General features: G+C 43.6%; 1 protein-coding gene across 1 annotated transcript in view; it reads right to left on the reverse strand.

Annotated features, from left to right (window-relative positions):
* Positions 1-311: 311 nt before the first annotated feature.
* The window catches only part of UNC79 (unc-79 homolog, NALCN channel complex subunit), a 138,628-nt gene continuing 114,371 nt past the window's right edge, over positions 312-24,568 (reverse strand). The window contains exons 44-52 of the mRNA XM_056851568.1: positions 20,074-20,178; positions 14,948-15,025; positions 12,977-13,066; positions 11,841-12,016; positions 9,584-9,770; positions 7,848-8,045; positions 4,374-4,451; positions 2,638-2,679; positions 312-569 (exon numbers count right to left, since the gene is read on the reverse strand). Of these exons, the coding sequence (XP_056707546.1) occupies positions 369-569; positions 2,638-2,679; positions 4,374-4,451; positions 7,848-8,045; positions 9,584-9,770; positions 11,841-12,016; positions 12,977-13,066; positions 14,948-15,025; positions 20,074-20,178 (1,155 nt within the window). The 3' untranslated portion in view covers positions 312-368. The remainder of the gene's footprint in view (positions 570-2,637; positions 2,680-4,373; positions 4,452-7,847; positions 8,046-9,583; positions 9,771-11,840; positions 12,017-12,976; positions 13,067-14,947; positions 15,026-20,073; positions 20,179-24,568) is intronic.

The following is a 24,568-nucleotide window of genomic DNA, read 5'->3' on the forward strand; positions in this document are numbered from 1 at the left end:
AAGAGCAGCATAGGACTTTCATTGGTATATCTTTGACTACATACAATTTTGAAATTAAAAAAAAAAGATAACGGGGGAGTCATTTAAAAAAATACAGAAATGAAACTATTTCAACATCTTGTTATATATACATCAGGTTTAACTTAACAAATCCTCATTTTCAGAGATCAGGTCCCATAGACTTTATGGGGCATTGCTCACCTGAGCACAGATATACTCGTGGTTATGGGTACCAAGACCAGTCAGACCACTAACCAGCTCACCTCTTTCTATGTATCTAGGAGATTTAAAAAAATGGTGTTTTATCTTTTAGCTTGAGCCCTGTTATTGCTAGACTAAACTGAAGCCTCCAGCTTATTTTGCGCCCTTCATAAAGGATAGAACTGAGATGCTGCTTCAGACGATTGGATTTCCACTTGGGCCATTTTGAACTGGGTGCACTGCAGCCACTTGCGGAGGACGGCGGTGATCGTGCTCATCTGGCCGGACCCCTGCAACATTCTAAGGCTATGGTGGTTCACGTTGTTCTGAATAGCTTGCAGGCGAAGCTGGAGCCCTGCAGATAAATGCTGTCGAAACAGACAAAGGATTCTGGGTTAATGCCTGGGTCAATCTTCAGCACCGACACAAAAACCCAACCGTTATCATTACTACAAGTTAAGGTCATGCGAGGAATCGCGGAGGGAGGTGACAAACTGGGAGATTTTCCCCTCCCCCAAGTCAAATCTCCCCATTTTATGACCTCTGAGGGCCTGAAGCAAGTCAATTCTCTGTAGGTCCCCTGCCATTTTAAAAAGCAACACTCCAATGTCCTCAGTATTCTCCAGGATCAGAGGAACATGCCTATTATAGTAGGTGCTGTGGAATACAGGCAGGACAATGCTGCTGCAGTTGTCTTGCTTGTGAGCTTCCTAGAGGCACCTGGTTAGCCACTGTGTGAATAGACTGCTGGACTTGATAGGTCATGGTCTGATCCAGTATGGCTCTTCTTATGTTCTATTAAAGCAGTGATGCTCACTCAGTGACCTGGAGCCACCAGTGGCTCTTTGACATGCCACCTATGGCACTTCTGAGCACTATCCCCCAATATGGCACATGCCCCATGTTTCCTTGCCCACTGGGGCTTAGCCGGTGGTTTTCACCTCAAAACAGCCACCACTGAAGATACAGGTAAGCTGTGGGCCTTCCTGAGGTACAGGCCTCATGACAAAGATGGAATTGAATGTGGCTCTTTTAGCTGGTGGTCATTGCAAAAAGTGGCTCTCTGAGAGCTGTGGACTAAGTACCACTGTTCGCACATCTGAATCACACACACAACACAAATGAACTTTCCCTCATCTCATATCTCTTCACCTGCAGAGCTTTCTGAAAGAATCGTGTCACATATTTATCCACCAGTCTTCAAGGCTTTAAATGGCTTTAAAAGGGAATTCGACAGATTCGTGGAGGATAGATCCACTAGCCATGATGACTAAAAGGAACCTCCACGTTTAGAAGCAGTAAAGCTCTGGATATCAGTGCTAAGAGTTGAAATCAAGGGAAGACCTCGGCCTCCGTAACCTTTTTGTTGGCCTCCAGGGCAACTGGATGCTGAACTGGATGGACCACTGGTCTGATCCAACAGGGCTCTTCTTAAAGGCTGCGTTGACTCATATTAATGTTTTATTGCTTAATTACTGCAACATCGAATGATGATTTGCATGTGAGAGCAGGTCATCACAGATATGACACCACAGACATTTTCCATTTTGATGTATATCAGCTTAATCGCACTGCTTTTCAATGGAACCCTTTCCCATATTCAGCACCCAATTGCCAAACAAGTGATGAGAGTACATGTGTGAGCCAGGTCCATGATATCTTGGATGACCACATGCAAAATCCCCTCTTCTGCACACCAACTTAAGAGACACTGATATGTTCCACCTGGGTGGATTTTATGACCAACTGGAATTCTTGAAATGGATTTGGTCACAAAATCCAGTGCACTTAATTCAATTCAATTCAATTCAAAACCTTTATTGGCATAGCGAGTCATTCAGGACATTCCATGGTTAATCAGATAATAAAATATCAATAGATAAAATGGAGTATGCCAAAATAAAATGAATTTGGAATACATATAAAACAGGTATCTAAAATAGACAAATGATGATATCAGCTATTGTATTTTTTATTTGATCTTAATCAGTGAGGCGTCCTTCAAAAACATGGCTACTGTTTCTGTAATTTTTGGATCGTAACCATTCATTAGGAATCTAAAAAGGGAATGAGGAAAAGAGTTCCTGTTTACAATTAACGGCGTTAAAAGTTTGGTGCGTTAATCGACTAACATTTCACATTCCAATAAAATATGGTAAATGGAAGCTATCTGATTCATGCTGCAACATCAAATTCTCCTTTCCAAGGGGGTATTATTAAATCTCCCAAATAAGACTTCCGACGAGAAAGCATTTAGTCTTGCTAGCGTAAAAGCCCTACGAAGGGAGAGATCGCTTAAAGAGTAAAAATAACCCTGGAGCAAACCAAAATTGGAAGATAGACCTAATTTGGATGGAGAACAAGATGGAGGCATTGCAGGCAAGATTTCAGTCAGGGATGTGCTGAGGGGATACATAGATGGAAGGGATCACTTACCTTTAGATTTGACTGGATCATTGGTAGCCACATTGGAATCAGCTGTAGGAGAGAAACTCAGTATTAGTAATAGTACAAAGACCATAATAAATCTGTTATAGTTTCAGTCTTGTTATAATTAACAACTAATGTTCTTAGTTTAACTAATATTCTTGGTTTAAAGAATGAGGGACCATAGTTCAGTGGCACAACACCTGCAGAAAGCCCCAGGTTCAATCCCTGGCATCTCCAGTTAAAAGATCTTAGGCTACAGATGTTGAAAAAGACCATTCTCTGCCCGAGACTTTGGAGAGCTGCTGCCCATACTGAGTTAGGAGGACCAATAACATGAGAAATAATGAGAGAAACAGCAGAGGGGAGATGGTGTCTATAAACAATATTAGAGCTAGAGGAACCTAGAGATTGTAGCCTCTCTCATCTTTCCAGTAAGTCATATGGTGCTTTTTTGCGGGGGGGGGGGGGGGCTTATCCTATTCTTCTGATTTGGCACTACAGTGCCAAACAAGAGCTGCAAGACATTTTGGTCCCAACAAACCCTTGCAGTCCTGCTGTCTGAACTCTACACAATTGCACTGGGGAGTGGCTCTTGTTTGTGTCTCTCCAGAGTGGGAAGTAACTTAAGGCCAGATGTTGTTTGTCTAAGAGAAGGGAGGCACTATTGGAAATATGGCCAAATAAGCCAAGTTTCCTCCTGTCTTGTTGGCTGAAATTTATGCCTGTGCCATGAAGACTCATTCCCCTGTGCCACTGCAAGAACATTTTCATCATAAAAATATGACAAACATTCATATTTTGTTTTTATGTAACATAAGAACCTGTTGAAGAGAATGCTGGAATGAACTAATCACAAGTTCCCCTATTCTCCCTTTGCTCTAAATGACAACATCCTTTTTGGAAAGGGATACAGCCAAGTGACATACAAGCTAAGCTTAAAGCTTTCCAGCTGCATCAAATTACCAGTGCCTTGTTATTACTTAGTGTAACTTTTAATTTCCTGTGCTAACTCCAGACCAGGGAAAATTCAGGTCCTATTGCCCTCAGAGAGCAAGTGTGGTGTGGTGGGTAGAGTGTCAGACTTGAAAGTCCAGTTCATGGCCAAGTGGGAATTCAAATTCCCACTTGGCCATGAAACTGGGAAGAGTTCTCAGTCTTTTTGTCTCTCTGTCTCTCTCTGTGTCTCCCCCTCTCTCCCACTCTCCCTCTCTCTCTCTGAGGCCAACGAAACCCATAGAGTTGTTGGGAGGATAAAATGGAGGAAAAGTGGGGCTCAAAGTGTAACAGACAATACCAGAAGTCAAAAGTGCCATAGTGCTTGTTGCAGTTAGTGAATGCCACTCTGGAGAATCCCCGTCTCTCTAAGCTTTCAGAAGTTTCCTCTCAGGGAGCCAGGGAGTGGCAGTGGAGAGCAGAGATCTCAAGAGACAGAGGGTAGGCACAGCCTTTTAGACCTTAGCCATTGTTTTGAAATGGATTCTCAGTGTAAGATTGAGAGCCAACATCACAGAGTGGTTAGAGTCTGGGAGACGTAGGTTTGAACAGTCTGGGAGATGTAGGTTTGAACTTCTGTTCTGTCATGGAAGCTTGTTGGGTGGCCTTTAGCCAGTCGCTCTTCATTGGCCTAACCTACCTCACAGGGTTAATGTTGGGAGGGAATGAGGTTTTAAGCTGATTTGGATCACCACTGGGGAGAAAAGTGGGGTGTAAATATCTAAAGAAATAAAGACATCAAAACTCACCTTGACAAAAATAGTGGAATTGCATTCCTGCAAAGCCTCCATTAAGCTGATCACATGGAGACACACCATCTCTACCATCTGAGGGGCAAAAAAGTATGTCAAGATAAAATAAAGGCCTTGTGCAACATATCATGAAAACTTCCACAGCAACTATGCATCCTTGGTCCACTTATGCCTTTGACGTCCCATCCTGGGCCTGGCCAGTTGCCATTAATCATAGAGCTGGAATGGTGTTTTCTTTTGAAATTTACCGGATTGTCTCTGAAAATTAGCTTGCTCCAAAATCATACTTATTCCTTACTGAACCAATTTACTGTTCTGAATCAGCAGTGAGCCTAGGGTTGCCAGGTCCAGATCTGGAAACTCCTGAAGATTTGGGGATGGAGCCTGGGGAAGACAGAGACCTCACTGGGGTACAATGCCATAGAGCCCACCCTCCAAAGCACCCGTTTTCTCCAGGGGAACTGCTCTCTGTAGTCTGGAGATGAACTTTAATTCCAGGGGATCCCCAGGTTCCATCTGGAGGCTGGCATCCGTAAGTGAGCCATTAATATATATCATATCAATTTCCCTTCTAAACATGAAATATGTCTTGCAGAAACTATTTTTGATGTTGTAAATATTGGATTGGGTCCTCTGAACAAGTTCTGTGTATAGGGTTGCTATCTTCCGGGGGGGCTGGTGTTCTCCCCGAATTACAAATGATCTCCAGATGACAGATGTCAGTTCTCCTGGAGAAAATGGCAGCTTCAGATGGTAGACTGTACAGAATCACATCCCCGCTGAGCTCCCTCCCCTCCCCAAACTCCACCCTCCCCCGGCACTGCCCCAAATCTCCAGGATTTTCCCAGACCTACGTTTATTTATTTATTTATTATTGGAATTTCTAACCCGCGCCCCCACCCCAGCCAAGACCGGGCTCAGGGTGGGTAACAACATTAAAATCATACATATAAATACCATAATACAAATATATTTCAAACCAGTAAAATCTAACAATTAAAAGCGACAACAATATTAAAACAGCAGATGGCACTCAATTGGAGTATAATAACTGCTGAGAGCGCGACAGTTAGACAGTACCCTCTACAGCTCATAAAATGGACAAATCAAAGAAGAGAGGAGATAGGGAGGCCAGCACCGATGCCCTCAATTGTAGGCCTGGTGGAATCATTCCATTTTACAGGCCCTGCAGAACTCCTTAAGGTCCCGCAGGGCCCTGATGTTACTGGGAAGGGAGTTGCGCCAGACTGGAGTCAGGGCAGAAAAAGCCCTGCCTCTCTTCGAGGACAGCTGCACACTCCTAGGGCAGGGAACCACCAATAGGTTGTTGTCTGTAGAATGTAATGTCCTTCAGGGGGTGTACCAGGAGAGGAGGGAGGGTTGCCAGGTCATTTTCTCCAGGTGAACTAGGGTTGCCAGGTCCCTCTTTGCCACCAGTGGGAGATTTTGGGGGTAGAGCTTGAGGAGGGCAGGGTTTGGAAGGGGAGGGACTTCAATGCCATAGAGTCCACTTGCCAAAGTGGTCATTTTCTCCAGGTGAACTAGGGTTGCCAGGTCCCTCTTTGCCACCAGTGGGAGATTTTGGGGGTAGAGCTTGAGGAGGGCGGGGTTTGGGAGGAGAGGGACTTCAATGCCATAGAGTCCAATTGCCAAAGCGGCCATTTTCTCCAGGTGAACTGATCTCTATCGGTTGGAGATCAGTTGTAATAGCAGGACATCCCCAGCTAGTACCTGGCAGTTGGCAATCCTAAGAGGAGGTCCCGAAGGTATGAAGGTCCCAGACCATACACCCTGATGCTGTATACCCTGGTCCTGGCAGTGTGCTTCCTCTTCCACTAAACCTTTTGTTTGTGCAGCATCAGTGCTTTTCAAGAGGCTCTTGCTCACATGGAAGTTTTAGAAAAAGGGGAATGTGTTCATAGGCTCCAAGCCATTATTTTAAGCTTTATGTTATGTAAATACAGAAGTAAATCAAGGCAAACAGAAAAGTTACAGTGCTTGACCAAACTGAGTATAGATTCCCTATCATATTTCTAAAAAAATTAGCTCCTCTGGGGGTAACTTACTTTACTTGGTAAAGAGTAGATCATTGCATTTCAAAACAGTGAGAGGGAATGGTATTCCTATGCATTTTATGGTGAAGATGGGGCAGAAGGAGACGATCGCCCCCCCTTCAGAGAATCTGAGAATTCAGTCCCTGGCGCTGGCTTGAAGAGGGGTCCCAGATTTCTCCAATGTGGCTGATCTTTGAGTATCTCAGCAGCCTTCTCTGTAGCTGCTGCAAGACCTGAGAGGCCCAGAGGGGAGGGCAAGAGAGATACACACGACAGAGAGCTCATACGATCAGCTCCTGAGAAAACAACCAATTGCCTGAGAGGTTGTGGTTTTTTTGTGTGTACTGTTCATTGTTTTGCCTTTTCAAATTCTAAGCTGTTCACCATCTTAGATGTCTTGAGATAAAGGCAATACAGAAATGCATCAAAGAAATAAATACAGTCCTCCTTCAGAGGGACCCATATGCCATTTTTCCTCCACATGCCACCCACCTATTCAGCCTAGACAGCTGCAAAACGTGGTTGTACCTTGGTCTTTCTGCAGGAACCAATTCCCCTAAGTGTCTTAATTATGTTCTCCCCCTATCAAAGTCCAGGTTTTGCTCACTAGACTCTACTGACAATGTGAGAGCAGAAGCTCAGGGTATTATACACGGTAGCCTGGGAGGGTAGGATTTTGAATATACCATACCCAGACAGGACCTGTCCTTGCCCTTCTGGCTCTCTTGATTCATTAGCTCATGCTCTCTTGGAATGCTGCTTTTATGAGGAACTTTGATCACATTATATCTCCCCCCTTTTAACATATAAATCTAATGCCTCTATCTCTGACATAATGCCTTTTTTATTAACTGTCAGGGATCCCAAGGCTGCATTGTCAGTGGCAAGATTTATTTAAGTCCTGATATCCCTCAAACATTAGATTTGTGCTGCTCAAGATCAATGGATCAAGGAGCTTCTAAGGGATAAAGGAAAGATAGCCTGAAAGGATTGACACCCCCCTCCCCCACTAGCAAGGTGTAGTGGTTAAGAGCGATGGACTCTAATCTGGGGGACTGGGTTGGTTTGCCCACTCCTACACATGAAGCCTGCTGGGTGACCTTGGGCCAGTCACAGTTCTCTCAGAACTCTCTTAGCCCCACCTACCTCACAAGGTGCCTGTTGTTGGGAGAGGAAGGGATTGTGATTGTAAGGCCACTTTGAGACTCCTTAAGGTAGAGAAAAGCAGGGTATAAAAACCAGCTCTTATTCTTCCCTCAATGTAACTTTTTTTTTACTTTGAATGCCTCTACCCTTGCTATTGACTTCCGACTACCTGGACGAACTCCCTAATGGGATTGTCACATTTAAATTATAAACCCCTTGCTTTTGGCTCAGCTGAAACGGCCACTAGACCTGATCTCTCCATCTGACTCACCACCTTGTTATGTGCCATCAGTTGGAGGATGCTCGGTGTCACTCGGCTCCAAAATTCCAGGGCTGTAAGGATGGCCGTGAAGCTGAATTCGTTCTGATTTTGAACAGTTGGAGCCACCGCTGCTTGTTCACAATATACAGTCCACAGCTGGGCAAATATAAAGGCGTGGAAGAGGGAACACATGTGCAAGACGGATGTCTGAAGAGAAATAAGACGGGGGAAAGGGGGCTCCTTTCAAACAGTGCCATGATGGGGGGTGCATACACTCTGCCTCAAAAATACAACAGGGCAAACGTTCCCTATTCTACTCCATGCGCACCTGTCAAAGTAATACTAATCAAATACCCTCCTGTCAAGATCCCTTCAGATTTTCTTTCCTGTCAGCATACTGTGAGTGATATGTCAACACATTCATATTGAAATACCTCGTTTACATTCAAAGGCTAACGTTAGATGGAAAGGATAGAGAACTTGACATGTTTGAAAAATCACAAGAGTTCTTTGGAGTATGCGAGGGCATCGCTCTTGATCAGTGGACTACTGCAGCTTCTGCCAACGGTTGCCAGAATCTTCTTAGGCCGCTACAATAGTTTGGGGTCTGAGAAGTTCCCACAGAAATCCATAAAGCCGCTGGGAACTACTGTATAAAACAGTGTCTCTTACCTGTGGGCAAATTCACGGTAGCCAAGGAAGATATTACTTGTTTCAGAGAGGTTTATAGAATTAGAATTTGCTTCACATTTTGTAGTATGGTCATGTTTGGTGGACATCCTAGCTCATCAGTCCCATGGCTGCACTTCTCACTGAGAGGGAGTCTGATGCTACAGTGTCTCCATAGCTGGTTCATGTTAGGTATTGTTAAAATTAATACATGGGTACAGTACAGCAAATTTGGGAGGGGCACAATAGGACTGTGCATAGTATGGGTGGGAGGAGCCAGAGGTGCCTCATCGCTTGCATTAGCCAGAGATTTCAAAGGCTACGGCCAGCATCTGTGTTCTGAGGTAGCAATTCTAGGTCTCATTGGAAACCTGCTTCTTGCCCATGTTGGTACCAAATACACCAAACCTAGAATAATTATAAAGGTGATTATTGGGGGGGGGGATCTTCAGCCTCTAAGCCCACTTTGCAGCAGGTCTACTCCAAATCCTAATTCGGGTCAACTCAGTGTGGCTTTCTCTCAGGATAGTCTTTTTCAGCTTGTACAGTAGGAAAGCGAAGATCACCCCGGCCTCAGTCACTGGTCAGAAGACTAAACGCTGCTGAGAGCCTGCTTCCCCCTCCCTGCTAGAAAGATCTCTGATACAGCCTTCATTTGCCCTGTGGATGCAGAGGCAAGTAATGGATGAACTGGCTTCAGTCACCACCACTACCGCTCCCCAATAAAAAAAATAGGCCTGACAGCAGTAAGCTGTTCTCAGAATCACTGTCACTGGACACCAGTTCTTTTGGAGGTGTGTACAAATTATTTAGGGAAATCCTGTTTCTTTATGGGGATTTTGCTTTTTGATTTAATGTAAAAAAATTATACAATCTACAGATAGAAAAGGATACAAATAAATTCAAATGTATCTCTGTAAATTTAAAATATGTCCTATATAAAACAACACAGAGCTTTGATAATTCAATGGAATTTAATTTGGACACGAGGGATGAGTCAGTCCACAGCACCACACAAGCTATACAATACGCTGAACTGAATGTCATTGATTCAGAATAATCACTCATTCTCATACCTTGGACTGCTCTGGAAACCCAATCAGGATCACAATTAAGTGATCCGCGACATGAGAGCCGGCATCCAGTGGAATGGGCATACAGACCGAAGGGGAATTCGGACAGACAACATTATGAGTCAGCGACCCCAAAAGAAGCCACGAGAGCAGGCGGATATGAGTTACGCATTCAATGAATTCTTTGGGCCTGTTGGAAAAGAATAATAATAGAAAGCATGTTGTGTGCAAGTTTCTCACTCCTTCAAAAGACCTTCCTGAACATGGCTGTTGCACAGTTTAATGGAAAAAAGAGGTTCTGTGTATTTTTACGGGCCAACATAATGGCTGGAACCTGTTGTGTCCCATAGATTATTTTAAGTCTGGAAACAGGCAATGATTTTTGAGGAAGGTCCGTGTGGTTTGAACATGGAATCACTTACCATGGGTTGTGCCAACGTTTCTTTTGCCCTACTTTCATCTTTTGGTCAAATAGATTAAGTATTTTAAATGACAGTAAAACCTGTTTACCAGACATGAAAGAGGGACACGGATATATACACCACGAGCTGATAAATCTCATTCAAACTTTCTCTCAAAAATCACATTTTTCTCCAGTTTAAAGAAGAATCACAGTTGCATATAATAATTATAATTAAGTGCTGTCAAGTCACAACTAACTTATGGCAGCCCCTCCAGGTGTTTTCAGGATGAGTTGAGCAAAGGTGGTTGACATTGCCTTCCTCTGCATTGCAACCCTGGTCTTCCATGATGGTCTCCCATGCAAATATTAACCATGGCTGATTCTGCTTAGCTTCCAATCAAGGGCTAGACTGGGCTATTCTTGGTCTGGGCAGGCATGTAACTATAGTTTAAGAGCACGCACTTTCATAGCAATGGGACCTTCACGAAATCATGCATGTTTACTAAATCATTGTCAAATCACACAGAGGCCAAATACATGAACTCCCTAAAATTTTGGGTAAATTCTTTGGGGGAAAGGACTGTCTAGCTTAAGATTTTGGCATGTGTTTCTGTTTCTATTGGATGCTGTATAAAGTGATTGCTCGCTGATAGGCAGGTCCGAGCTTATTTCTGAAAATTATTAATTTTAAACATTGACATGTCACGTTTTCAGATGGCTTTCAAGGAGTAAGCCACATGTCAGATTGACATGTCACCAAGGTGGCTCACAACATAAAAGATAAGATCATAAACCATAAAAGCATTAAAGTCAGCATCCATTAAAAACCAGCCAATGAAACCAAGAAGCATAAAAGCATATAAAAGCAATTATAGTGTCTGTATTATAAGATTCTCATACTAACTGGTTCAGGAATAAATTATTCCTTGCTAAATAACGATGGGATCTAACATTCTAGTGGTGATGATATACAGTTTGCCACACCTATTCTAATTACAGCATAAGCCTAGTGGTGTCATGTTCTGCTTAGCAATATCACTAAATGGTCTATGAGACCATTCAATCCTCTCCTCGTTCAGCCATGAATTCACCTTAGGAAAGCTATACTGTGCTTTCAGCCTCTATTACTGAGATATTATTATGGACCTAACTATAGGATAGGGTTGCCAGGTCCCTCTTCGCCACTGGCGGGAGGTTTTCGGGGCAGAGCCTGAGGAGGGCAGGGTTTGGGGATGAGAGGGACTTCAATGCCATTGAGTCCAATTGCCAAAGTGGCCATTTTCTCCAGAGGAACTGATCTCTATTGGCTGGAGATCAGTTGTAATAGCGGGAGATCTCCAGCTACGACCTGGAGGTTGGCAACCCTATCGTAGGATGATTGTAAAGTTTACTGTGCCAGCATAAGAAGTGCTCTGGATACCTGAAATGTGATACAGAAATGCTAGGAATTATTAGTGTTATTAAATGGATGCAAAACATATGCAAGATAAGAGTCAAACTCATTAAAGGGACTTTCCAGAAAATCAGTTCTTTCAAGGAGTAAATGCACAACTGTTGGTTGCAGGAATGTCCTTCCTCATGGTCTGCTTTTTGTCATATCATATTTTCCTAGTGCTTGAATCACAATATTTTGACATTAGGATATAGCAATTCCTCCACCCCTCTTCCCAACTAGTGGGTACATTGCTATCTTAATCTCTGTCTGGGACATAACTATGTGGACATTTTATGGACTCGTCTTGAACACTGCCTGCCTGGAGATTAACATCACTCCTCCTCTCCATCTCAATCATACCATTTGGTGACCCATTCAAAATTTCACTTTTATAACAATATTTATGACTAACTATGTCTTACCCCTGTTGCATTGCAGATGGAGGGTGATAAAGCCAAGGTAGGTAGCGAACTACAGCCTTGTTATCCCTGTGGTTGCCCCGCGAAATTTCCATTGCAGCGAGTTGAGATAAACCAACCTTGAGATGCCCACCAAAAGTGTCCTCATGGAGCGGTTGGGAACACGTCTTCATGTGACTCTAGGGTGCAAGGGCATTCAGTGAATTGAAGGAACACATAAGAATATGAAAGGCATTTTAAAAACAAGAGCACTGGAACGTTCTTCAATTTCAACAAAAATTATGAAGATTGTGATTATTGTTATGTGACCCAAAGGGGTTCGCAATGAGTTGTATCCAATAGCTGTCTGTGCAGGCAGTTTTTGCTCCTTCCCTACTCTCACTGTATCACGCCCCCACCCCCTATGTCCTATGCTTTTCCTAGATATCTCCTAAACCCTGCAGGCATAATTTGGGGGACATAATGGTCTGCACCTGGAGAAAAAAGACAGGAAAGACCCATGACATAAGCAGAACTTTCGTCACAATTTTTTGGCTGCAACCAATGCCATTAATTGAAAAACAAAAACAAAGCAACAGAGCATACTCCAACAAAGAACTAGTAGCCGCCAGGAACATTAGTACATATGATCGTCATTTGCAAAGAAGAATGAACGTTTAAATTGACTCTACAGCCAAGAATCAATCCTAAGACTGGGAGAAATTTTAGAATCAGGGAAAGCCATTAATGGACAGCCCAGTATCACTGGAGAAAGGATGGGAGAAGTCACAAGCATGTAGGAAAATGATACACTGGCAGGTAGGGAGCACGCAGGTGGGTGGGTGAGAAGGGGGCCATGGGACTAATGAGCCTGATCCAGCATGGCTTTTCTTATGTTCTTATGTTATTAACCACCTGTTCTGATGGTGAAAAATGAAAGAGAGTTCATACTTTTTTTTAACTCTGTGCCTTTTAAAATCTCAGTAATGGACCACTTTGTTTTGTGTCCTGGCACCTTGACATTGCTTCATTAGCTGCCTTGCCTCTCAGCAAATAAGCAGGATGTTTTAGATAGATAGGCAGATTTACAGACAGAATGCCATCACATTTAATGGTCCCATACCACAGACACAGCTGATGTACCTGGACACTATACTCACCTTTAATTTAGTCAAGGTGTGCATATCGGCAATAAAATCCAACACTTCCCCAATGTACTGTCTCATGCACTCCATTGCTGCTGTCCCAAACTAAAATATAGAAAAAGAATAATTCCTCAAGTCACAATAGTCAAATTCTAAGCTCCTTCACAGCTCGCCAGCCCAAAGAAAATAGTCTCACAACACTGTGGGACAAAGATCAAGCTCTTGTGGGAAGGTATGCCACCCCCGTGGTCCACATCTAGTGGAGACAAAAAAAGGTTCTCTTGACTAATGGAGAATAAAACAGGTTGTAGAAGAAAAGACTGGCTCTTGACAATGTAGGGGGAATTACTATGCAACTGAGTAATATCAATAAGAGACATTGCAATTCTCAGATGAATTACAGTGGTGGATTCACACAGGCAGAAGTACAACTGAGTGTAAGTGGGGTGTGAATATTTTTTGCCCTGTTAACCTGAAATGAGCAGCCATATATTACCATAATGTTACAGAAAGAAGAAATTAGAAGGTTTCTGGCTGATTCTGCATCGAAATATTTAGACTTGGCTCCCCAACCAACCTGAGGCAACCAACTCTGCATCCTAATAACAAGTTACCTCTTTTTGACAGGATGGTTTGGATCCAAACAAAACAAATTGTGCTTTATTTGCTAGATTTGGGGGGGGGGGGATAGCTACTCAGACTTTAGCGGTAAACCCAAGTATTTCTCATTTCTCTATGTTAATATAAAATTACATGGGGGTGAACTACACCACCTTCTGTCTTCTCTGGTGCAATGCCTGTCAATTCACTTGACAAGACAACAAGCAGTAAAAAAAAAAATAAGGTCACACAGAGCCCTGTCAGAATGTCCTCCGTCTTCTAATGTGACTGGAGGAAGGGATTCCACACATTGTTTCTTTCAAAACTGAGTGACGGAATGATAAAAAGGGGTATTGTGTGCTGGTTTCTTGAATAACAATGGCTCAATCTGGAGGCAGAGGGTACTGTCTTTCATTTTACTCTGTTTCTTCCCATACTTCTAAACACATTGCTTTGCACGTGGCATAATCCCCCCTACCATCATTTCTTCCAAAGCCATAAGATTCTGGCCCCTAAAGTCTTACAAATTTGTATTCTGGCATAAGATTTCATTTGGGACTCAAGTCTACTTGGTAGCTTATGAAGTACGCTCCAGGTCGCAAATACTTATGCTTGAACAATAATTTGTTAGTCTTTAAGGTGCCACATAGCTACTGTTTATTTATTTTTTCTGCAACAGAATTATTATATTAAGGGCTACTCCCTTGGAATCCTTGTCATGGAAGGCAAGATTCTCCGTTCTACCAGTTGACTCAAAGGGCAAGTTCAACTGGAAAATTGAACTGATGGCTATGATTAAGTAGGCTTCAAATGTCTGTGGTTTCTGTTGTTTTCACAGAAACCACATACTAAATAGGACAATTTGGCAAAGCTGAACCGGAAAAAATGACGCCTTTAAACAGTTGCCAGCAAATCCCGATCCCAAAAGAACCGAAAAAAATTGCTTTTATTGCCATCATTTCAGGATGGCCAGCTACAACTCCCTTTAAAAGGGAAAAATCCTGCTTCAGCACATTCGGTCAAGTGCTTTAAAGTTTAAATCCCCCTCCCTTCTTCTTTATTGTAGCCTAAGGGAAATCTCTCTGGGGCTTGAGGGGAGCTGTTTTTTAAGGTAGTGGCACCAAATTTTCGGCTTAGCAGCTGGTGAGTCTCCTTACAAGAAGCCCCAAGTTTGGTAAAGATTGGGGTGGCAATTTTATGGGGCCTCATTTTCTCTCCATTTGGGGGCCCATAAAATTGGACCCCCTGACCCAATCTTCACCAAACTTGGGAGTTCTTCTAAGGAGAGTCACCAGCAGCTAAGCTCCAACCTTGGTGCCTCTACCTTAAAAGATGCTGAAGATTGTTAGAGAACAAACCAGGGGTGGCATTTGTTTTGATACTTACTCCGGGCACAGAAGCAATCATCTGTTTGGGCAAGATTGTTGATTCAGCTAGTTTTGTTCCAGCATCTGCACAAACAAACTGATGAGAAATAAAAAATTAACCAATTTTGTTGGGGAAAGGAGAGGTAGAATGCTAGCATTGGTAAATGGTGATTTTATTAAAACAAGTCTCTGATTAGATGGGTAGCAATTTTTCTGGGCACAAATAGTTACCTTGCATGATAAACAAAAAGCATTATTCATAGTCACCACTGCTGACAAGTTAATTAATAAGATTAAAAAAAAACACTTTACAATATAAAAACGGAAGTGTATTCATATTTCTGCATCTCCCAGTTGAAACCAGTTAGTTAAATTAGTAACTCCCTGCCACAGGATGTGGTGATGGCTGCCAACTTGGAAGGCTTCAAGAGGGGAGTGGACACATTCATGGAGGAGAGGGCTAGCCACAGCTACTAGTTAAAATGGATACTAGTCATGATGCATACCTATTCTCTCTAGTATCAGAGGAGCATGCCTATTATACTAGGGGCTTTGGAACACAGGCAGGATAATGCTGCTGCAGTTGTCTTGTTTGTGGGCTTCCTAGAGGAACCTGGTTGGCCACTGGGTGCTGGACTTGATGGACCTTGGTCTGATCCAACATGGCCTTTCTTATGTTCTTAAGCAGGCAGCATCAGGCCATCAGAGGACCCCAAGTGTGCACCAGCCCAGACAGCGCTACTTGCCTACTGATGAGAAGAACAGAGACTCATGAGAGGCCTATGTGGGGTATGTTGGCTCCCATCTCCCGCCCCCCTACCATCTCCAGTGATAGCAATGGAGGCTTGGGTGGCAGCCCTTTAAGGAGCTGCTGTTCAGCCAGCAGCTTCCTCGTGGGCCCGTCAGCTGGCTTCCCTGGCCCATCTCACATCTCTGGCAGCCCAGGAAGACCCAGAGTGCATCAGGCAGCCATCAGAGGCCAGGAGAGTCACCAGGACACAGCATCTCCCTCTCAACCACCCCAGGGTTGCCCAGCAAGTACAGGGGACAGTTCTTGCGTCTAAAATGAGCTCTGACTCAAGAAAACTTTTGCTGGAATAAATTTTGTTACTCTTTAAGGTGCCTCAGGACTTCTCATTTAGTTGCCACCTAGATTAGTAGTCACTTCATCATCAACTGTGGGAAAGACCTGCAGCTCAACACATATGCCCAGAGATCTGGGCGTATTCTGGAGATGAGTTCCCCCTGCCTCCTCCAATTTTGGAAGATTTTTTTTTTGTTTCATCTGGTGCACCCTCAGTGCTTCCTCCTTCCTGCCCTAGGTTTTGATTGCTGTTTTTTATGTTTTTTGTATGTGATTTTTAGCTTTGGTTTTAATTGTATTAATGGTGTTTTTGTTTGGTTTTAATGGTTTTCAAGACATGTTTTTATTACTTATGTTTTTTATCAGTTAGCTGCCTTGGTGGCCCTGATCTGGGCAGAAAGGTTGGGTATACATTTTGTAAATAAAATGAATAAACAAACCCAGGTCCAGGGCCAATGGGTGGGGGAAGCAGCCAGACTCCCTTTAAACAGCCTGGATCTTGCCCAGTTGAGAATTGTCTCCACAAGGAACGTTTGAGTTAAATTCCAAAGCCTGGGAGCTCCTTTGGGAGGGGAGGGGCTGTGGCTCAGTTTGTAGAGCATCTGCTTGGAATGCAGAAGGTCCCAGGTTCAATCCACGGCATCTCCAGTTAAAGGGACTAGGCAAGTAGGTGATGTGAAAGACCTCTACCTGAGACCCTGGAGAGCTGCTGCCAGTCTGAGTAGACAATACTGACACTGATGGACCAAGGTTCTGATTCAGTATAAGGCAGCTTTGTGTGTTCAACTTACCACTGAAAAGCAGGATTGCAATCAAAACACATAATCATCCACCAATTGTCTGAAAACACATTGGGTATTCAAGCAAATTCCCATGAGTACACACTAACTGTGTTAGCAAAGGGGTCATTCTAGGCAACTGCATCAGTAAATCCAAACTACACAACTGTAGGCAACCATATGAAGCTTTCTTATACTGTGTGAAGTCACTGCTCTGTATTGTCAGTCTCTGAAAGCTTCAAAACAGTACCAGCCATCTCATTAAATGACTCTGTATCATAAATAAGAAAACATATATTCTGTAGACCAAATACATAATTTGTCTCGCATGTATATGTGTTACTATTTCCAGAATGTGTGTGGATGCAGTTGTGATTAAGAAAACACAAATTCATTTACAAGTATCACTGAATTCATAGTAGCTGTTTGTTATTATGTATCTTCTCAATCAATGTATACTAATAGTATGACAATCATCATCTGGGGGGTCCATGGAATTTTCTGATGTTCAAATGGTATCCTCACACTCAAAAACATCTGATCTAGACAGATGTTTTACTTGGTCTTCAAGATACTAACGCTGTTTTAAGCCATTCCTCATTCAGGTAATCTTGATCTGTGGACCAGAAATATTACAAAGATCTCATCTGGTTCCTCCCTCCTAGTCATCTACCTGGGCAAGATTCTTCTCTTGGTCCTGAGAAGCTGTAACCCCACAGGAGGGTCCAGGTCACCTCCACAGCATGGCAGTGCCCATAATAATTGCCTTTTCTCTCTTGTGTAGCTTTGCCACTCTGGCATCCAATCCGTTAACAAAGAAATTCCCTCTCCCCTTCCTTTTTAAGAAACAACACTACTCCCCCCCTTTAATTACAGGGGATTGAACTAAATTGTACCTGCAAACATCAACCCTTTCTTCACCTGGGACCTGTTTTTCTTTCCTCTGCTTCTTCCTCCCAATACTGATATTATAATAGCTGTTTTGAAGGAAATTCAAAACCCCGTGTAATCCAAAACATCAATGTTACTTTCTGCTCTTCTGAGAACTGCTTATTTTCTCTGACTAATGCACCTCTGCTCTGAGAATCAACGACTCACAGAAACATTCTGCCTGAATGCTGGGCTAGGCACATCAGAGGGGGAAAAGGAGCTGTCAGTCATTTGGAACTGTGTGTGACCCAAGGAGCAAGCCTGCAGAGCTCTGCCTTCTGCCTTTGGCCGTCCTGGTCACTTCCATCCCAGTTCCTTGTCATTTCAAAGTGATTAAGTGCTAGTGATTGCCAGCCCAGTCATTCTGCGATGGGGAACAGCTCCTGCCAGGCCGATGTGTTGAAAAGTGCACGCCTCTAATGCATGACATCTACTGTGTGGTTTCATTTCCAGTTTTGGAGCAGCTTGAATTCTTCACGGCTCAATGCATAGGGTTGCCAACCTCCAGGTACTAGCTGGAGATCTCCTGCTATTACAACGGATCTCCAGCCGATAGAGATGAGTTAACCTGGAGAAAATGGCTGCTTTGGCAATTGGACTCTAGGGCACTAAAGTCCCTCCCCTCCCCAAACCCTGCCCTCCTCAGGCTCCACCCCACAAACCTTCTGCTGGTGGCAAAGAGGGGCCTGGCAACCCTATTAATGCAGGTATGGTTGAAGAATAATACCAGAGCCCAGAGATTGTATCCGTTTGTGGGAGCTGCTATGCCAGGGGTTTTCAGACCCTGTCTTGAGCTAATCCATTTCATGTTGATTCATCTGCATGAAAGCTCAGCATTTTGTACAGGATTCTGGGTTATATTCTGGGGTTCACTCGCAGTTCGTGGTGGTTCAGTCCCTGCCAGTCAGAGCAGACAATACTGGGCTAGCTTGGACTAAAGGCCTGATTCCATATAAAGTTGTTCCATCTGTTCACAAGATGCCTTTTAAGGAAGCTTCTGTGCGAGCATTTGCTGGAATACAAGGGCCATGGCACTATATCAAATGCATACACTGAACTTTCTCAGTGTTTGCATACAAAAGAGGACGCAAACATGCACAAAAAGTCTGTTCACTGTACGCTGCCTTGTTGCTGAAAACAGAGGGGTGTTTTCTCATCCACTCTCAAAAAATTAGAACTCAAAATCAACCTATGAAATTGATTGGCAGTCAGTTTCATAGAGACAAAACAGAATGCTCAGGGTAGTTTACATAATCATCATATATCTGATTCTGAACCTGGCGTCTCTACAGATCAAAAAACCCAGAGAACGGGGCCGGGTACAGATAGAAGGTATTTCTCTAACCTGGAAGAACCCCAAGTTTTGCAGCAAAATCCAAAAAGTTTTTTTTTAATTAATGTCTTAGGGGGAAAAAAACTAAAGTCTCATAATGTGGCAATGTGAGATCTTGGCCATCATTTTTAGGGAGGCAGGCAGGTGAGGAGGAGGAGGAGATGGGGAGAAGCACAGAAAATGAAAATTATGAAAGAAGAAGGAAGAAGAGTCAGTGGCTGCAGCAGGCAAGTGGTTGAATGAGCCAGCCAGGGAGGGAATGATAAACATGAGAAGGAGAGAGATGGCAGCAGCAAAGGAAAGAGAGACCATGGGCAAACAAGCAAAGGAAGGAGGCCCTGGCAGAAGAAGTGGGAAAGTGAATGAGGAAGAAGTGGGAGAAGGATGTGAGAAAGCTAAGGAAAGAGAGGCTATGAAGGGGGCCGCATGAAGGGGAAACTGGGTGAAATCACCTCCATCTCCCTTTTGCAGTGGTGAAGGAAACACAGTGGAGCAAGCTGTGCAGTCAAGAAGGGGAGACTTCACCCCAACTTCCCCTCCTTACCACAGCTTCTCATGCCCCACGGCATTTGGTCCAACTCCTGATTTACAGCACCAGATCTTCAGGGAGCATGGGGCTTCTGGAAGGTGGGAAGACCCTCCGAAATGGTGCAAACATGGGGGAGGATCTGCAGTGGGAAGGAGGAATCTGCAAAAATCACATGTACCCCATGCAAGAGGGTTTTGGCTCCATGTATTATTTTATTGTCATAGCTGTAACTTAATTTGTAAGTTGGCTGCTATCCATTATAATTACAAGCAGAATAAAAATATGAGACAGAGAAAAATAAATGGACAGGCAGAGCACGTATTATGCAAATAAAAAACCAAATATAAGAGTCCCATGTTTTAAGTTAAAAACACCTTCTAGAGATACTAGATTAGCTTAGGGGGGCTTTTTGACACAGAAGAGTCAAACCACTAAAAATATTCACTGAGAAACATTTTAAAAAATAAAAAGGAAAGCATTGGTTCGGTACCTGGACCAAGAGCAGCAAATTTGTATCTGGCAAAGGTGACTTTAATTTCAAAGCTTGCAATAATTCTAAGATGACGCTGCGGGATAAATAGAACTTATCTCTTTCCTAAAACAAAGAAAACAATAGATTAAAGTTAGCAGTGACTATAAGAAGCATTGCTGATAACGGATCCTGGGGCGGGGGGGACACACAATTTGACTGAGCATATTAACCCAAATGACCATGTGGGGGGGAACCCTGTGAGGTCTATGCTTGCCTCAAAGAGCAAATATATTTCAGTCCCCTCTGGGGAACCACACGCTGCAGCTACCTTGTCCCCTCCTCTATATATGTTTATGCTTCTGTCCAATTTCCACAGCTCCTCTCCCCAGTGTGACATAGGATTTCTGTTCCACAAGGGTGAGTCCTATTGCAGAGGGCTGTGGCAACAACATCTACTCCATTCCATTGAGCATTTTGTCCTAATGAACACATAAATCAAAAGACAAGGAGGAACGTCCGCCCCCCCCCCCAATGCAAGCACATGTATATTTGCTTCCTTTATGGTTTCAAGGAGAGACACCAGACAATTCTAGTTTATTGATCTGGGTTTTTTTCTTAGAATGAGAGAAAATTCTACTCTCATGTTTTTGGAGATAAGAAGAAGAAGAGTTGGTTTTTATATGCCAATTTTGACTACCACTTAAGTTGTGTGTCCTCAGGTTTTCCCTCATTCATAAGATCGGTTAGGTCTATTTTGATGCTTGCTCAAAACTGATTTTCAAATTGTGACTTAAAGAATGCATTTTCCTGGTCCCGAGTCCGATGCCATAGGGGAAATTCCACCCCCTTCTGCTCCTTATGCATAGCTAGCATGCTTCTGTCCCTTTCCATGGTTTGCAAACTCCCAGGCATCACGTGTTGCTTTGCATGGTTGCAAATGTTGCTTTGCATGGATTGCATGGTTGCAAACGTGTTGCTTTGCATGGTTTGCAAACTTCTTCGCACCTCCCCGCCCTTGTTCCCCCCAGCTCAGCTGTTTGTCGGGGCTGGGAGCTTCGGGAGTGGGCGGCAAGCTCTGCTAATTGCAAACCCCCATTGTCAGAGATGCACATTAAGGAGGGGGGATCCCTTTCGGGGCCCATATCTCAGCCCCCCCTGACCCAATCTTCACAAAACTTGGGGGTTCTTGCAAGAAGGGTCCCCTCAAGCTACACTGAAGGTTTGGGACCTCTACCCCTAAAAATGCCCCCCTGGAGCCGTGGAAAGGCGCGATTGTGTTTTTAATGGCTTTATTCGGCCGAATTTTTCCCCGAACTCCGGATCTCATGCCGAATCGGACTTCGGCATTTCCCGAATAAAAACGGGCCGAATTTTGCCAAATCCGAATTTTACCGAATTTTTTTTTCAACAGCCCTACTCCACCGCTCCAAACTACTGCTCTTAACCACTACACCATGCTGGCTTGGCTTTACAAATCCTCCAGTACAGACACAACAATGCCAAAAAAAGCTCCACAAAACCCAAATGTGAACTCAATGGAAGTATCAAAGCTATAGTAGTGCAAGTCCTTTTCAGATGTTACGTTTTGGTTGCTCTTACCTTGCATACTGGGAGAGCACAAGACACTTGATGCTCCCAGCATGAGCAGTGGCCAATAGGGTATTCTGGCATTCTGGCATTCACATACGTGAATGAAAAACTAGGTTCATTTATTGTTGCGGGTATGGATTTGCACATGCCTCAGTGTGAAAATATGCAAGTCACCTTGTTCACACAAAATGGCAACCATGCATATTGGAAAATCGTGTGCCTTTAACTTTCCCAGTACATAAGGTAGGAGCACCAAAAATTGTCATGATGTTCATCTAAATTAAGGAAATGGGTCAAAAGTATTGGAACAAAAACAGAGAGAGAATCAAATTCTGCAACCAGAGTTAACAAACATACATTAACAGACACATCTATTTTACATGTATGCATGTAACACAATCTTGTTCAGCTTCTAACAGTGCAAACCTAAGTAGAATCACACCCTTTCAAGTCCATTAAAGTTGATGGGCTTGTAAAGATGTAACCGAGCTTTGGATGGCACTCTCAAAAGTAGACCCAGATTTGGGGTTATGTGGCAGCTACAATCAGACAGGCAGTAAATGTCAGCTGTAGGAGAACCCGAAAGGGCTCAAAAGGGCAATCCTCCCATCCCACTGACAATTGTTAATAGTTCAGACTTTTCTACATTCAGAACTTTCATCAGACATCTGCCCACATGGTTCCTAGTTCTCCTCAAAAGGGAGAACCAGAACTCATTTTTTCTTCAAGATTAAGAGTCCCTTTTAAAGCCATCTATGCTTGTGAACAACACTATGTCCCTATCAGTGTCAACATGCTGCAACATCTAGCTCAGAACTGCATATTAGTAGTAGTTACTTCATCTGTGCCCAAAGAGGTCAGTCAGACTTTGAGCCGGGAGATTCAACAAGTAGTTTCAGCTGATAAGAAATCTAAAAAAGCACCAACGTGCAACATCAATAAAAAATGAAGAAGAAGAGTGATATTGAGGTTACAATGGCACAGAAAAGGGAGGAAAAGCTGTTTTCGGCTGAGAATGACACAGACACTGAAAAATCAAATTAGTGCCCGGGGGGAGGGGACTCAAATAAAAAAAGATCAAACCGACATGGGGACCCTAGTCATGCGGAGACATGAAAAGCATCAGATATTCCTGCCCCGGGGGCAGGATAAAAATAGCTGGCTGCTTCTATTGCAAAAAAAAATTAACCTCTAAAATTTGTGATGGTGCAGAGGCTGTGAAGGCTCACTGGCAAGACAGAGAAGCAGCACTCGGCACTCTAGCTGCAGCTCTGCCACAATGCTTTACTGCAAAAATAAAGGTCCATGGAGAAGATACTCAGGGGATGGTGGTGGTCCAGCATGGTATAGTGGTTAAGAGCAGTGGACTCTAATCTGGACAACTGGGTTTCATTCCCCACTTCTTCACATGAGCGGCAGATTTTAATCCGGTGAACCAGGTTGGTTTCCACGTGAAGCCTGCTGGGTGACCTTGGGCTAGTCACAGCTCTCAGAGCTCTCTCAGCCCCACCTACCTCACAAGATGTCTATTGTGGGGAGAGGAAGGGAAGGTGATTGTAAGCTGGTTTGATTCTACTTAAGTGGTAGGGAAAGTCAGCATATAAAAACCAACTCTTTTCCATGTTTTTTCCCCATATTTCAACTGGCACATGCAGACCAGCAGGTTGTTGCTACCAGGGAAGGCCTCAAATACATAGTAATCTTTTGCACATGACACTAAGAAGAGGGGAGAGGACAAAGAACGACAAGCGAGACCAGGCACAGTGCAGGGGCGGAGAGCGCAAGCCAAGAGGACTCTCTGGCTCAAACTTTGCATCAGTCATGAACTCCCCCCAGGTGGCCTTGGGCAAGCTGCTATTCTGATCTACCAAATGGAGATAATAATCCTGGCCTGCCTTATAGAGCTGTTGTAAGGGTTACTGCAATAATCAGTGGAAGCGTTCTGAGTGCTTCAGACATGCTCTTAAAATACTAATGGACCAAAGCACATGTTATGCTGGAGTGCCCTGCCTCCTAATGGCAAGTAGGGTTGTCAACCTCCAGGTACTAGCTGGAGATCTTCTGCTATTACAACTGATTTCCAGCTGACAGAGATCAGTTCCCCTGGAGAAAATGGCTTCTTTGGCAATTGGACTCTATGGCACTGAAGTCCCTCTCCTCCACAAATCCTGCCCTCCTCAGGCTCCACCCCAAAAACTTCCCGCTGATGACAAAGAGGGACCTGGCAACCCTAATGACAAGATACAAGTCTGAAATAGAGTTTGCCACCATGGTCGGCTCTGCACACATTCTGAAACTGTGTTCCAGATGTGTTATTTGGCCCTAAACTGCAACAGATATGAACAGGGGTAGCTGCATCGAGGAAATGAGGGTTAACTCTTTCACTCTTAGTTGAAAATGCCCCCTTTACTTTAAGCCTTGATGGTGAAAAATATGGGTACCTGTCTTCCCCCACACAGACCACCAAAGCTTAAAGCAGCCCAATGTAAATGTGGTTTTTTATCTATATCCGCCCCTTTTTTGCACCAAACAATACAGCTGGAGTTCCAATGATAAAACTTCAGCATGACATGTTGCAACATCTTCTTTCTTTCTTTCTTTCTTTCTTTCTTTCTTTCTTTCTTTCTTTCTTTCTTTCTTTCTTTCTTTCTTTCTTTCTTTCTTTCTTTCTTTCTTTCTTTCTTTCTATGTCATCAAGCTGTAGCTGACTTATGGTGACCCCTCATGGGGTTTTCAAGGCAAGAGATGTTCAGAGGTGGTTTGCCATTGCCTGCCTCTGCGTAGCAACCTTGGTTTTCCTTGGTGGTCTCCCAGCCATGTACTAACCAGGGCTAACCCACATTTGCTTCTGAGATCTGGCCTGGTGGAAAAGCTCTGTCTTACAGGCCATCTAGGTCAGGCACCATTAATATCTGCATCCTGT

The sequence above is a fragment of the Euleptes europaea genome, chromosome 6, assembly GCF_029931775.1.
Source record: "Euleptes europaea isolate rEulEur1 chromosome 6, rEulEur1.hap1, whole genome shotgun sequence".
Classification (NCBI taxonomy): domain Eukaryota; kingdom Metazoa; phylum Chordata; class Lepidosauria; order Squamata; family Sphaerodactylidae; genus Euleptes; species Euleptes europaea.